Here is a 16,059-nt window from a genome sequence, read left to right on the forward strand (position 1 = left end):
TTTTTCATTTTTGTGTGTTTGTTTGTATCCTTGTTTCATCTTGGGCCTTAGGCCCATCTCATACTCCGTTTGGGCCTTAGGCCCATCTTGTTTAGCTTTTTGTTTGTTTGCATGCTTTGTTATGTTTATGCGCCTCCTAAATCGTTGTTCATCCTTTTTATTATCTTTTGTGATCACATATTTGTTTGATGTTTTATGTGAGTCTTGTGTGTTTGTTTGTTCTTTTTCTTATTTGAGTCAAGTGTGGTTATGTTTAGTATTCTTGCATGTTTGCATGAATCTTGTGTGTTTGTTTTTGCAAACCTTGTGTGTTTGTGTGAGTCATGTATGACTATTTGTGTCTTTGGCATAAATGCACATTTTTTTATTAGCCTGTTTGTGTTTGGACGTAAATTGCTCGTTCAAGTGGTCCCTTTGGCGTAAAGTTCTCAGTCTTTAGTGGCTTGTTTGTGTTTGGACTTAAATTGCTCAGTTGAGTGATTCCCTTGGCATAAATTTCTTATTCTTGAGTGGCCTATTTGTGTTTAGACATAAATTGCTCGGTCGAGTGGTCCCCTTTGGTGCAAATTTCTCATTCTTGGGTGGCCTATTTGTTTTTGGATGTAAATTGCTCCCTTGGAGTGGTCTCCCTAACTTTAGGTAGAGTCCTTAAAACTCAAAAATATCTCAGATTTTTTTATGGTACATTTCCTGTTTGCATGTTTGCTTGCATGTTTGTCTGTAGTTTGTGTGTGGACATAAAGTTTATTAACTTGCAAAATGTTGTCTCTTCAGGTTTTTAAATATACTTACAGTCCAAGCAAAGTTAAAAGAGGGCATCTATAGACACTGTTGTGAAATTTTAAAGTACTCGCAAGTGTACAAATCGTACCAAAGTATAGTTTGACAAAAATGAGGTCAAACCCACAAGGACTTGAATGAACGTAGGAAAATTAATCAAATCTTAACCAAGTTGATCCTAATCTAGTTTAATAAAAATTGGTTGTTTGCAATTAAATATACTAAGCAAATAATCAAAACTTCTATTTAAATATCTGAAGCATGTACTTCTTTGCTGCTTAAGTATAAAATCAATTCATCAATTGTATCCATTGACAAACAAATCACAAAAGATATCCAATTTAAAAAAAATAAGTAAATAAACCAAGCATTCAATCAATTAAGATAAATCATAAATCATGAAAAAAAAATATGATTGAGCTCATATCTAGAATCTCATCTTAGTCAATTGATATGAAGTAAGAACAATTTAAATCATTAAAGAACAACTATTATGGGAAAAATCAAATCACATAAATATTACTGATAATCCTTAATAAGGTTTCATCCTCAACTCTAATTATAAATTTAGCTACTCATGGTAATTGAAATAAAACACAAGAATAAAATACTAAACATTAAACTAGACAAATAAAATAGAGAAAGAAATAGTCATAATGTTATCATGAAAAAAAGTTACAGAGAAGCCACATGCGGCACTGCCTCTTGCTCCAATTTTCTGTTTTGCATCCCAGCCCTAGCACTAGCTTTCTCAAACTGACCTAGAGGCTTATATATGAAAATAGCCGCCTTACAGACTATGCTATAATCCTAATAGAATTAGAATTAGGAATTCAAAAGCCACGCACATGTAAGGGACTCAGTGGCCTTGCTTTACATGCTAACTTCAAGATTTCACAAGCAAAACCTGAATGGCCCAAAAGTCTCTCTTCTTCTCTAATTTGTATTTCTGCTAAGTAAGAAGAAAGCCCACTAAAAGATATTCAAGACCTTAAGCCCACAAATAGATGTCTCTACCAAAGCAAACTTCCTTTTTCATTTATTTCTTTTCTTTTGGCATAGCTCTACTTCTTTTTTCTTTCTTTGTCTTGCTTTTCTTTTCTTTACTTCATGCCCTCCTAGTCCTTCAAGTTGGGTTAGCAATTGACTTAGCCCCACTTTGCATGTAAAACCCTTATCACCTATTAAATAAAGATAATATATAATTAATCCCAAGATAGCATAAACGTATGGCCAAAAATGCAAATATGAGAGTATTTTATTATATATATATTTCATGCATATCAGACACTGCACTTTGTACTTGTTAAAAGATTTTGGTCCTTGGCCCCAATGATAAGGTTGACATAAGTTAACCAAGGGTAGTTAAAGAATTCACAATAGTTTGGAAGTAATCACAACTCAAAAGTGCTCAAATCACTTTAAAATAGATATTGAAAAATGACATTTGCTCACTATTTTAACCATAACGTTTTATCCGCCTAAATTTTTTTAGTAAGGTTTGTTTCTTTGGAAATTAGGTATCCTAGGTTTCAATTTGAACACAACTTTTGCCTACTTTGGACTTATATCAAGTAAGTTATGGCCATTTGAAGTTGGGCCAACTGAGCAGTCCAATGTTCTGGGTTTTAAGACTTCATTTTAAAGGCCCAAAACATCATGTTTTGATGTGGGCCAGCCCCTAGACTCTTGGGAATGTCCAAGACCATTAAAAAGCTCCGAAACCCTAATTTTAACTTATAAATACTCATCTTATGTCTCTAATCAAAACCTTAGCTAAAGAGAGTTATTTTTTGGCCTCTGTCTTCTCTAAAACCCTATTTTCTCTTTTCAAAACCCTAGGACAACCCCTTAGCACGTTTTTTTTTTTACAAATTAGAAACCTTATTTAGTTAGTTCTTAGGCAGAAACTATCTTCCCAAATCATTTTCTAAAACCTTTTCAATTATAAATTTGTTCTTGAGTTGTGATTATCTTAAAAACTATTGTGTTCTTCAATTATTCTTATTCCCTCAATATAATCTTTGTGTTGCAGGCATTGAGGGATCAGTTAAATAATCTCAAACTCATAATCTCAAGCAAGGTGAGTGTTCTTTCCATGAACTCTTCCTTTGTTCAACATGATTCACATGAATTCTTGATTTTGTTTCTATTTGTGTTATTTGATTTATTTGTTGATTTTAATTATGTCCAATATGTGTTAATATGATTTTAGGTTGTTTATAATCTGTTTTGTTGTTCTTGTTTTATTATTTTAGTTTCTATGTAAGTTTAACATGAATGTTTGTTTTATGTTAGTCTAGCATATTTATTTGGTTTGTTCATGGTTAGTTGTTTATATTGCTTTGCTTTTGTTTCGTTTATGTTAGTTTAATCTTTAGGGTTTCTAAAATGATTGTTTGGTTTCTATGTTTATATCTTTGTTTAATTAAATCAATAAAAATGTGATTTTTCAAATCTATGCTAGAGGATGTGTGCGTGTGGTTTAACCATGTGTACACATTGTTGAGTATGCGTACGCACCTCGAATGCAGATTAGGGCAAAAATCTTGTTTTTATTTATTTAATCATTTTTCACATGTTCTTTGATTCTGTTTTACTCTATTTAGGTTAATATATTGTGTTTAATTATTTTCTATGTTTGTTTTAGTATTTTTTCCTTATTTGGTTTATTTGATATTTTTTCCTTGTGTGTTTTATTTAATTATTATCTTTTTCTTTTTTAATATAATATGTTTGATCGTGTTTTATTTGTTTTCTCTTATGGCACCCAACCCATAAGCTGAGTAGTCTTGGGTGCCCAACACCTTCCTAAGCCATACCCAAACTCCGAACCCATAATTTGGTATGCAGGTCCATGTGCGTAAGAGATTGGCACAAAAGACCCAATATGGTTCCTAGACCTAATCTAGGTGGCAACTCTAATTTTTTCTCCACCACGGTCCACTCGGCCAAGGCTTACTCCTTTGCGCCCACATACTCAAAGCTCATCATAAGCAATTGCACGAATTAGGAGTTTGTGGGATGAACTTCGGAAAGTCTTGGCCCTAAATAGAGCCTCAACTTTCACACTCATCACCAACCATGGTAAATGTTCAAAAGAACCAAGTGAAAGTGTGCACAAAATAATATTGAAAAAGGCTTTGTTAAGATTAGAAAATGGAACACATTGGAGTCAAGCTTCTCTATCCCCAGCGGAGTTGCCACCATGGGTGCAAGCACCTGCGACGGGCTTTGGGTTTCTCCAAATCAGTGGGAAGTACACTATTAGGACATATGTGATTCACTTGTTAGAAACATATGTCACTATTTTATGTAATTGGCTAATTCTTTGACAAAATGGCACTTTACTTATAATTGGGTAGATCTAGGATGTATTTAATACTTCAAGAAACCTTATTTCAAAATCAAGTGTTGAAGCCATGCAAGTCTATCCAAGATTCAAGTCTGAAAAGTGCCTGTCATTCAAGCTCAACAGCTAGCTATCTATCGAGCTTGAAGAGCTGTCTAGCCCCGTGGCTTGACAGCAGCTTGACAGATAGGGTATATGTCGAGCTTTATGAAAAATAGAATTTCAGTTTTGTTTTGATTCCAATTCGTGATTATGTGTTTGAGCTTTATTTTCTCACAACCCTATACTTATAAAAGGATTATTTTAAGGGCCGTCAAAGTGGACACAAGTTGCACAAGTGTTGAGCAAAGTTTGTTCAAGCAAATTGTGACCAGAGACAAAATTTGCCCTAGTTCATCTTTCTTGTGAAGAAGTTGTTGTGTTTGTACACTGTAGGGTTTTGTGACCAAGCATCTTCTGGATCTTCATTGTGTGATGAACTGAAAAACTTTGTAGCCAACAACTTTCTCTAGTTGGTGATTGAAGTTGCATATTGAAATTCACACAATTGGTTAGTCATGTACTAGAAGTCGTGCATTACAAGGAGAGATTGTCACTACAGAACAAGTCCAATTGGGTATTGGGATAAGGGTTTAACTGTAGGTTGGTATAAGGTACTGTGATTCCTTTACTTATAATTGCTTGTTGTGATAATAGTGGATTCTTGGGAGTGATGACCTTAAAATCACCTAGTGTGATTTTTGCTGTGTAGGTTTTTCCCATTCGTAAACAAATCACCATATCAATTTATTTTCCATTGTATACTTAGTTTAATTGGTGATTTGTTTGTGCCACCACGTGTTTGCATGTTAATTTGATTAATTAATTAAACTTGGCCAATTAATCAATTAATTCATCACAAGTGGTCAATACGTTTTTGGCCTATCATACACCTTGGCCTAGGGTGGACCATCGCGGAGGATGTAAATGGAGTTGCCAACTAGATTAGGTCTAGGAACCATAAATGTAGCACCCTTGTGGAATGACTGATCTTTACCAGATCACGTGTCCAGAGTTCAGATATAGAGTAGGAAGGTGTTTGGCACCCAACCCCACCCGACTCATAGGTCAGCCTCCACTCATATGTAACGACCCAAGGAAAAGTGCTAGCCATATCTGTGTTATATCTCAAAAGGACTAGTTATAATTGAGGCTCTTTATAGTTGTTAATAAAGTCTAGATCTACCCAATAAATACCTGATGTGAGATTCATCACACACCTACACACATTACACAATCAATCAAATTGGGGTATCACAATCTCCCCCACTTAAATCCCTAATGTCCTCGTTAGGGCCTATTTTGTGAAGTAGTGTCTCCGAGCCCACACGGGGTTACTAGGCTGGCTCGATACCATATGTAATGACCCAAGGAAAAGTGCTAGCTACATCTGTGCTATACCTCAAAAGAATTAGTCACAATTGAGACTCCTTGTAGTTGTTAATAAGCCTAGATCTACCCTGTAAATACCCGATGTGGGACTTATCATACACCACACACATCACACAATCAATTAAATTGGGGCATCATAATCTCCCCCACTTAAATCCCTAACTTCCTTATTAGGGCCCACTTTTGTGGGGTAGTGTCTCCGAGTCCACACGGGGTTACTAGGCCGGCTCTGATACTACATGTAACGACCCAATGAAAAGTGCTAGCTATATCTGCGCTATACCTCAAAAGGACTAGTCACAATTGAGGCTCCTTGTAGTTGTTAATAAAGCCCAGATCTACCCAGTAAATACCCGATGTGGGACTCATCATACATCCCACACACATCACACAATCAATCAAATTGGGGCATCACAATCTCCCCCACTTAAATCCCTAACGTCCTCGTTAGGGACCATTTTTGTGGGGTAGTGTCTCCGAGCCCACACGGAGTTACCGGGCTGGCTCTGGTACCATATGTAACAATCCGAGGAAAAAAGCTAATCACATTTGCGCTATACCTCAGAAGGACTAGTCACAATTGAGGCTCTTTGTAGTTGTTAATAAAACCCAGATCTTCCTAGTAAATACCCAATGTAGGACTTATCACACACCTACACACATCACACAGTCAATCAAATTAGGGCATTACAATCTCATTGTGATCTAAATCCTAATCCCATCAAAGGGTCCTCTAATATATTATTCTAAACTCACACACACTAACATGTATTTAACATCCAAACATGGCAAATGTCTCACACTCGTCCATAGCATAAAAACCCTACCATTCATCTAGCAAAATATACGTAAGGGCAGCAAGTATATCACATGGTATACATCAACAAGGCATTAAGATCAAGCATATCCCAAAAATCCAAGCATAGCATCATGTTCATCAACCATATCATGCTCATCATCCAAATCAAATGCATGTTCATGTAATTATGCATGACTTACCTTACTTACCTCATTGCACCATAACAGTTCAATACCTATACATCAATGCATGTTCAAGTTCTCGTGAATGTTCATGTGATTCAACCAAGACATAAACCCTAATTATAAATTTATCAATCCAAGCATGTGAAACACATTATTCTACTAACCCTAATGCTAGACATGTGAAAACTAGACTCAATGAGACCTAAATAAAGGATTAAAACAAAGAAAAACAAACGAAATCAAGAAGAATGCTAAATTTGCATTTCAAGGCACGAGCATGAGTGCGTGCATACACGAAGTATGCGTATGTATACATAAATCATGCGCACGCATACACGCCTAGAAATGCAATTTTAAATCAAGCAACAAAACAACAATCAAACAAAACCTAACATACCTCTAATGAATTTATTCAACTTTTCATTCAAAACAAGGTGAGACACAACAAATAAAAATCAAGCATGCATAACATATAAATCAATCAAGAACAATAAGAACACAAGTTATAAAGGATCCAAATTAAGGAAGAGCCATGAAGAGAGACTCACCTTACTTATAGAACACAACTTGGTTGATATTTAACCAGCCCTTCAGTGTCTACACAACAAGATTCAATGAGATATCAAGAAAATCAAAGGATTCAATAGTTCATAGGTAATCACAGCTCAAAATAAAAAGATGTTCTTGAAAAGATTGTTTGACAAAGATTTTTGATTTTTATTAGAAAGTAATTTCTTCCCTAATGAGTAGTAGAGAAAGTTTTTGAAAAACCAAAAAATGTGCTTAATGCTTGATGTGCAGAAGGTTAAGAGAAAGAAAGAGTCTTGGAAGAGTTTAGGTGAAAAATCCTCTATCTCTAGCCAGGATTTTAGTTTGGAGGCTTAAGGTTGTATTTTTATGTTAAAACTATGGTTTTCAGGGCCTTTTAGGTGTCTTTGGACATTCTCAAGGGTCTAGGGGCTGGCCTACATCAAGGATGATGTTTTGGGCCCCTAAAATTGAAGCTCTAAAACCTAGAAAACGAGTGTGTATATGCATCTTTCGGGTGTGTGCACGCACACTTGAATCAAAAGTTATGGTGAAAACTGTGGGAAAATGTCATTTTCAGCATTGTTTTCAAAGCTATTTGATCACTTTTGAATTGTGATTACTTTCAATCTATTGAAATAACTTCAATTACCTTTTGTAGACATGTCAAGCTCATCATTGGGACTAGGGACTAAAGTTTGCTAATCAGGTACGAAATGAAGTGTCTACAAGTGGGTTTGGTTTTCTTGAGTATTGAATTGGGTGGGGAAGTTCTTGAGACTAATCTTGTAGAAACATGGAGATGTGAAGGAGTGGACTCCAAAGAAGGAGAATTTGGATGCTATGGGAAACTTCACACCAAGGTTTCCCACAAGGATTCGCACAAACTGCAAATTCTAGGTTTGGGGAAGAAGAACAATGAAGAACATAAAATAAAATGAAATTCTAAAGCATTAGGAATTGTAAGAAAATTAAAAGAAAAAATAAAGAAAGTAAAGAAAATAAAAATATTTTTAAAAACTGATGTGACTTATTTTGACATCTAAGTGTGCGTTTGGGTAGAAATTATTTCTACCCACGTCTGCATTTCTAGCGTTTTACTCTTTTTTTTTTTTTTGGGCACGCATTTCAGGAGACAAATTTCATTGTTACGGCTACTGTTCATGCATTGTTCGTGAACAACAGCCATAATATTTGACTTTTCAGCCACTTTTCAGCATATCAGTGGGTCTCGTGCACTGTTCACGGGACCCACAAATCTCACTTTTCAGCAACTTTTTCATTAAAAATGAGTCCCACGGTACATTCACACATTTAAAAGTTATTTTACTACAGTGTTTTCAATTTTCAGTTTTCAGTTTTCAGCTTTCAGCTGTATCCAAATGGACCCTAAGTACTATGTGACCATTAAAATTTAGACACATCAAATATCATTTAATTTTTTAAAATTAAACATGTCAATTGTGCAAACCGTTTGCCATGGAGGTATTTTCTGTTAGTGAGTTAATTGCAGGGATTAAATTAACTGTAAGTTGAAAATAGTAGGTACCAAATTAACAACTACCAAAATGTAGGGGCCAAGGTTCTTTAGCAAGTCTATACCGGAGGAGGAGAAGCATGGAATCAAGGTGGCCATTGGAGTCAACGAAATCTTGCACTATGAAAAATACCTTGGGCTGCCCTCTTTAGTTGGCAAAGGTAAACAAGAAAGTTTTAAATACATAAAGGAGAAGGTATGGTGGAAACTTCAAGGGTGGGAAGCTAAATTGCTTTCGCAAGCGGGAAGAGAAGTGCTCTTAAAGGTAGTCATACAAGCCATCCCTACTTACACAATGGGGTGTTTTAAATTGCCATTGGGTTTGTGCAATGAGATTAAGACTCTAATCAAGAAATTTTGGTAGGGCCAAAAGGGTGATTGAAGGAAAATCCATTGGGTTAAATGGGAGGAAATAACATTTTCTATGACTATTGGAGGTATGGGCTTTCAAGATCTTGCTATGTTCAATGATTCCCTCTTGGCAAAGCAAGCTTGGCAGCTCTTGCATGATAAAACCTCACTCTTCTACAAAGTATTTAAAGCTCGTTTCTTCCCATATTCAATAATTATGGAGGCTGTTGATTCAAGGATGGGGTCATATGCTTGGAAGAGTATCCTTAGAGGTAGAGACATCATTCAAAGAGGGGCTTTATGAAGGATAGGGAATGGAGGAAAAATAAACATTTGCAACGTTGGCTGCCAAGAAAACACCCAACTCAACTGCCAACTTGCCCCTTGGAGAGCTTTGAAAATCATATTGTAGCCACCATCTTTGATCCAATCACAAGAAGATGGAATGAAGAGTTGGTGGATGGGTTATTTGTGACCGAGGATGCTGATTTAATTAAGAAAATCCTACTTAGCCGTAATGCAGTAGAGGACAATATATATTGGCCTTATACTCCATCTGGAAATTACTCATGTAAATTTGGTTGCAGATTTCTTAAAGAGGAGGCGGAGCTGGAATCAAATCCGCAAGCCCCCCCAATCTATGAGAAGCAACTTTGGAAGGAAATATGGCAGATGCATGCCCCTCTAAATATTAAAAGTTTTCTTTGGAGGGCCTGCCATAATGCTCTGCCAACCAAACAAGCATTGATGCACAGAAAGATCGTAGAGGATCCAACGTGTGAGAGATGTAAATAGGCAGTGTCGCAGTGAAGGATCCGATACACGCATTATGGTTGTGCCCGGAACTGGACGAAGTGTGGTTAGATCAAGGAATATGGGGATTTCGGTGTGAAGTGGACTTCATAAGTGTTAAGGAGTTGCTGCTATGGATGGTAGAGGAAGGTAAATCCCTGGAGCTTTTAGCTTTCATGACATGGAGTGTTTGGAATCAAAGGAATAAAGCACGTCTGAATGTGCAAGCCAGCCTGCTTTATTAGGTTGCTGCATAATCATGGACTAGACTGGAGCTATCCATGCTAATATACACATTTCAGAGGTACAGGTGGGGAGTAACGGCAGTGGGGGAAATAGGTGGAGAGCTCCGCCAATAGGATTCGTGAAAGCGAACTTTGATGGAGCAAATTCCAATGTCTCAAGGCTGTCTGGTGTAGGAGTAGTGATAAGAGACTCAGACAGTGCTGTTTTAGCTTCTTGTGCAGAAAAAATTGATCAAGCATATAAGGCTGAAGACACGGAAGCCTTGGTTACACTGAAGGCTTTGATTTTCGCACATGATTTGGGTTTCCAAGATGTTGTTCTTGAAGGTGATGCTTTGAGCTTAATTCAGGTGTTGAAGTCACATGAACAGAATCTATTGCCGTGGGGTCTGCTGATAGAAGATGTGAAAGTGTATGGAACTAAGTTTAGAAGATTGTTGTATTCTCATTTTAAGAGAAATTGTAATAGTGTAGCACATAATCTAGCCAAACATGCTATATGCATACCAGATTTTTAAGTATGGATGGATGATGCTTCATCTCATATTGCTCCATTTTTACATTTGGATGTAACTCATTTACGTTAATAAAATTTCAAAAGTTCATTAAAAAAAATAATAATAATTTTGACTGACCCCAAAATGGTGTTTTTGCCTTTGATTGTGTTTTGGGGGGTGGGTGGGGGCTTCTTGGAGGGTTGGGTTTGGTCATTTGGGCTTTCTTCCCTCTTGCTTGAATTTAAGATCTTGACATGGGCTTTTTAATCCTAGTTAGTTGAATGGACCATTTTAGTCTTTTGGATGAAATTTTTGACGTTTGAAGACCCATTTTGTGTAAACAAGGGTTTAGCACATTAAAGAGTAAGTCAACCCTTTCAGTGCTAATATTGGCTAGCCCAGGGAGAGTTATTTAATATTTTCTCAACCGTTGTCCGATAAATATTTTCAGTTCTATAGATTGATTTGGAGGAAAGTTTTTCTAACTTCTGAAATTGTTACCTAACATTTGAAATCGGTCTAGAGGAAAACTTTGTTTTTAGTGGGAAATTAGATAAGATACATTTACCAAACGCGCAGTCAGTTAAACATGAAAGAATTTCTATCGTTTATCTCAACAAAAAAAAAAGGCGCGTAGATAATTATTAAATATCCGTTGGAACGGTTGGTCAGTTGACCGACACTTTACCATATTCAAACTAGAACATCGAATCTCGCGGAACAAACATAGGACTATCCACCACCACGTGTTATTGCATCCATTACTTCCTAACAATGAAATAAGTTTTAAGAAAATTTTCATAGCTACAGTTCAGATTTTGCCTAATCTTGTTCATCAAAATCTCTTTTTTGATTACAGCGAGGTGATTTCTTTCTAGTTTCTACGGAATTTGCCAACTTATGTTCGAATTTTTTGAGGATTTAGAGGAATTTTGTCATCATCGATTAACCATTTTTGGCGGTGATACCTTCGCAGCTACACTTTTTCTTAGAAGGAACTCAAATTTCTCGGCTTGCCACCGAGAAAGAATTTTGCACATTTGATTGTTGTCATCTCCATTACCATTGCACATTACGATACAAACTGGTTAGTAGTATTACCATTTAATTATCGTTTCTGTCCGGTTTCATTTTTTTTTTTTTTCCACATTCATTGGTTGCTTTGGTCTCTCTTGTGCGAATAAATCATGGGATTTCTGATGAGTATATATGATCAATCTTTGTTAACTTTGAAACCCTTTATCAAATCTTTGTAGTTTGATCAGGGGATGGAGCAATTTCGACAGATTGGGGAGGTACTAGGCAGCTTGAAAACTCTAATGGTTTTCAGAGACAATATCCAAATCAACTCGAGGCAGTGCAGTTTGTTGCTTGATATCTTCAGTTTCGCATATGAATCAATAGCAGAGGAGATGAGACAGAACTTGAGGTTTGAAGAAAAGCACATGAAATGGAAAGTCCTTGAGCGGCCTTTGAGGGAACTCCAAAAGATATTCAAGGAAGGAGAAGCCTATATTAGGCAGTGCTTGGAAACCAAGGATTGGTGGGCTAAAGCCATTACCCTCTATCAGAACACTGACTGCATCGAGTTTCACATCCACAACTTGCTTAGCTGTTTTCCAATTGTCATCGAAGCAATTGAGATTGCAGGAGAGTTGTCTGGCTGGGATCAGGATGATATTCAAAGGAAGAAACTTGTGCACTCGAACAAGTACAAAGGAGAATATAAAGATTTGAAACTTTTCCAATGGAAATTCGGAAAGCAATACCTCATTGCTCATGATTTTTGCAATCGAATTGACACAGTTTGGAAGGAAGATAGATGGATGCTTCTAAACAAAATCCAGGAAAAGAAAGCTTTGGGTGCAACAAAGTATGACAGGCAACTCATTAATCTCCTTTTCAGAAACTTAGATGGATCTGAGCCTCAGAACGGAAAACTCTTGCCAACTTCAATCCTTGTAGGGTCTAAGGATTACATGGTGAGGCGGCGGTTAGGGGGTGGCAGTCAGTACAAGGAGATCCTATGGTTGGGAGAAAGCTTTGCCATAAGACACTTTTTCGGGAATATTGAACCTCATATTCCAGAGATTTCTTCATTATTGTCTCTTTCCCACCCAAATATAATGAACTATTTTTGTGGCTTTACCGACGAGGAAAAGAAAGAATGTTTTTTGGTTATGGAACTCATGAACAAAGACCTCTCCAATTACATCAAAGAGATATCTGGCCCAAGAAAGCGGAATCCATTTTCTCTTGCTGTTGCACTTGATCTTATGCTTCAAATTGCAAGAGGAATGGAATATCTTCACTCAAAGAAAATTTACCATGGAGATTTGAATCCTTCTAACATTCTTGTCAAAGCAAGAGCCACCTCAACAGAAGGTTTCTTTCATGCTAAGCTTTCAGGGTTTGGACTATCCTATATTAAAAATGGCATCCAAAAGAGCTCTTCAAATCAATGTGGAACTGGAACTCTCCCATTCATTTGGTACGCGCCTGAAGTTCTGGAAGAGCAAGAACAGACAGGAAGTGCTGAGAATTCCAAGTACACAGAAAAGTCTGATGTATACAGTTTTGGAATGGTTTGCTTTGAACTTTTAACTGGGAAAGTTCCTTTTGAGGATAGCCATCTTCAAGGAGACAAAATGAGTCGAAACATTAGGGCAGGGGAGAGGCCACTTTTTCCATTCTATGCACCAAAATATCTGACCAATTTGACAAAGAGATGTTGGCATACTGATCCAAATCAAAGGCCAAGCTTCTCATCCATTTGTAGGATTCTTCGCTACACAAAACGGTTCCTAGCTTTGAATCCAGATTACAATAGCCAGCCTGACCCACCAATGCCATTGGTAGATTACTGTGACATTGAGTCAGGGCTTTCGAGGAAACTCTCTTTCTGGGAGAGTTCTGATCCATTGCCTATAACACAGATCCCATTTCAGATGTTTGTTTATAGAATTGAGGAGAAAAAGAAAACAAATACAAGCCTAAAAGATAATTCAGAATCAGGAAGTGATGGAGCATCAGCTTGTGGGGATGAAAATGTGACCATAATGGATGATCCAATATTCTTGCCAGCAAATGACAGGAAGGCTTTAGCTTCACCTGATAACAAGAAAACCTTAATGTCAAGGAAATCTTTAGATTTGAAGGCAAACAAACAAGCAGGTGCTCTTCTTGTTTATTCATTCATAACTATTTCTCTAGAATAATTTAGAATAATATTAATTATTTGGAAGAGTATAATGCTTATAATGCCAGGAATCACAACAGATTTAACAATCTCTGAACAGTTATTTCTTTAAATAATACACCTTTTAAGCCCATCATTTCAAGTTCTTCATCTATGTAATATGGAATTTGACAATAGGAGAAAATGCAAAACAGTGCCAACTAATTTAGACAGACAATAAATATGCTGGCTATCGACTTTATCCTGCAGCTGAGTAAGAAAATATCATGTAAATGTTTTTCATTACAACATATCAGATGCCAGTTGTGAAGAGCTAGAATCGTTCAAAACTCTGCAACAACTACATTTGCAAAAAAAAGAAAAAGAAAAAGTGGAAACAACTTGTACTGCTTCTAAATTGGTTTTGTGATAGATTTTCCTTGTAAAAGGTCTGGGAAGTACGAACATAATAGTCTATGTAATTTAAAAAATAAAAATAAAATGTTCTGCTCTCTAGCATACTGGTACAGAAAGACTTTTGATCAGAGGAGTCACTTTGTTTACATGTTCTCCTATCATCACTTTATTGAACACAAAGAAAAGAAGGAGAAAGATTCAAAGAATGCAATTCTATCAAAGATATTCTAGAATTATGCATAGAATGTATACTGAAGTTTATGTGGCAGTCAAAATTTACTCACATGCTTAAACTATTTTACTGTTTCAGTGTTCTTGGTCCTGTTTATTACTTTGCTATGACACTAATCAATCACATTCCAGTAGTTTTTGCAATCTGAGATTGAGTTTCAGATGCTTCAGACATTAACTTATTCTGGCACTGGATACATTCTTTTGAAAACATTAGAGCATCACCATCAGATGTGGTAAATGTGCCAAATGCCAAATATTTGGCACATTTACCACACCAAACACCAAAATCTCCTTTTATCAGATGTGCTAAATCCCATAAAATTTGCCACATGTGAACAGTACCGTTGCAAATTTGCAACGGTACTGTTCACATGTGGCATAATTTTTATTGTTTTTTTATTCTGTTTTCTCTCTCTCCTCTCTCCTCAGATTATTCTTTTCTCTTCACTCTCACCGTTCCCTCTCACCTCTATTCTCTCTCACCGTTCTCTCTCACCATTCCCTCTCACCTCTGTTTTGTTGATCTTGATCTGTCATCGTCGATCGTCATCGCCGTCATCGCCGATCATCATCGCCGATCCATCATCGTCGTCTCACCGGTTTCATTTTGCATCGTCATCGCCGATCTCTCCGGGCATCGTCATCGTCATCGCCAATCGAAATCGACGTGGGCATCAACGTTGAGGTGAGATCGGAGAGTTCGTCACGATCGTGGGCATCGACGTTGAGGTGAGGTGAGATCTTGATTGTGGGTTGCCGGTGTTAGTAGGTTTGGGTTGCCTGGGTTGCTTGGGTTTGGGTTGCCTGAGTTTCGTGTGTTTGGGTTGCCTGGGTTTTGATTGTGTTTTCTGGGTTTGAGTTGCTGTGCTAGTGGGTGTTGCTCTGTTTTTAATGGGTTTTGGGGTGGATTGTTGATGACGGTGGTTCTAGTGGTGGTTTTACAATGGATTGTGGCTGCCACGGTGGCAGTGGCGGCAGCGGTGGCAGTGGCAGCAGCGGCAGTAGTAGTGTTGTAGATGTTTTTTATTGTGTTAAATATATTATTTTATTGTGTAGTTTATATTATTTTAATGTGTAGTAAATATTATTTTAATGTATAGAATTGAAGTATAGAACATCTGATAAATGGTATATTGTAAAATGATGTGGTAAAATAATAAAGTAAGTCTTTAATGTGGTAAAATGGCATAAATTATGCCACAACTGATAAAGATGCTCTAATCCATTTTCATGTGGATTTTGTTATACAGGAACACCAAAAGGACGATCAGTAAGGCCTCCACAACTTTCCCCTAGTATGAGAATGAGTTCAGAGGGCCATCTGATGGTGATTAGTCCAACAATGATGAGTCCAAGAATGCGTAGATCATCATCTGGTCATGCCGCCTCAGATTCCGAACTCCCATAGTCTTAAATCTTACCAAACCATTTGCCTCAGCAAACAGCTTCACTCTTTTAACTTCTAGACATCACGTTAATTGTTTGATTCTCAGCCAAAAAAATAAAATAGCGAATTGTTAGATCAGAAATGTTTGGCCATAGAGTAGGGCATTTTTGCTCAGATTATAATATTAGATTTTGAAAAGATGTACAGTTCAGTATGCCCTGCAGCAACTCATTTCATCTGTATTATTCTTTATGTTGTGTGAAAAGGATTTTATTTTTATTTCGGTTTTTTTATTCATTGGAGAGAGAGAGAGAGAGAGAGAGTCCGACACAAAAAGTAAAAGAAA

General features: G+C 36.8%; 1 protein-coding gene across 2 annotated transcripts; it reads left to right on the forward strand.

Moving 5' to 3' along the window:
* The first annotated feature begins 11,233 nt into the window (after positions 1-11,233).
* On the forward strand, positions 11,234-15,992 carry LOC112003111 (uncharacterized). 2 transcript variants are annotated; one of them, XM_024035284.2, is made up of 3 exons: positions 11,234-11,584; positions 11,754-13,671; positions 15,577-15,992. In XM_024035284.2, exons 2-3 carry the CDS (start codon positions 11,766-11,768, stop codon positions 15,732-15,734), a joined length of 2,064 nt encoding a protein of 687 aa, XP_023891052.1. In that variant the 5' UTR covers positions 11,234-11,584; positions 11,754-11,765; the 3' UTR covers positions 15,735-15,992. The 2 variants fall into 2 exon arrangements, with proteins under 2 accessions (XP_023891052.1, XP_065624568.1); XM_065768496.1 differs by having other exon boundaries at positions 11,763-13,671.
* The last annotated feature ends 67 nt before the right edge of the window (positions 15,993-16,059 follow it).

Source organism: Quercus suber, unplaced genomic scaffold (genome assembly GCF_002906115.3).
Source record: "Quercus suber isolate HL8 unplaced genomic scaffold, Cork oak 2.0 scaffold_950, whole genome shotgun sequence".
NCBI lineage: Eukaryota > Viridiplantae > Streptophyta > Magnoliopsida > Fagales > Fagaceae > Quercus > Quercus suber.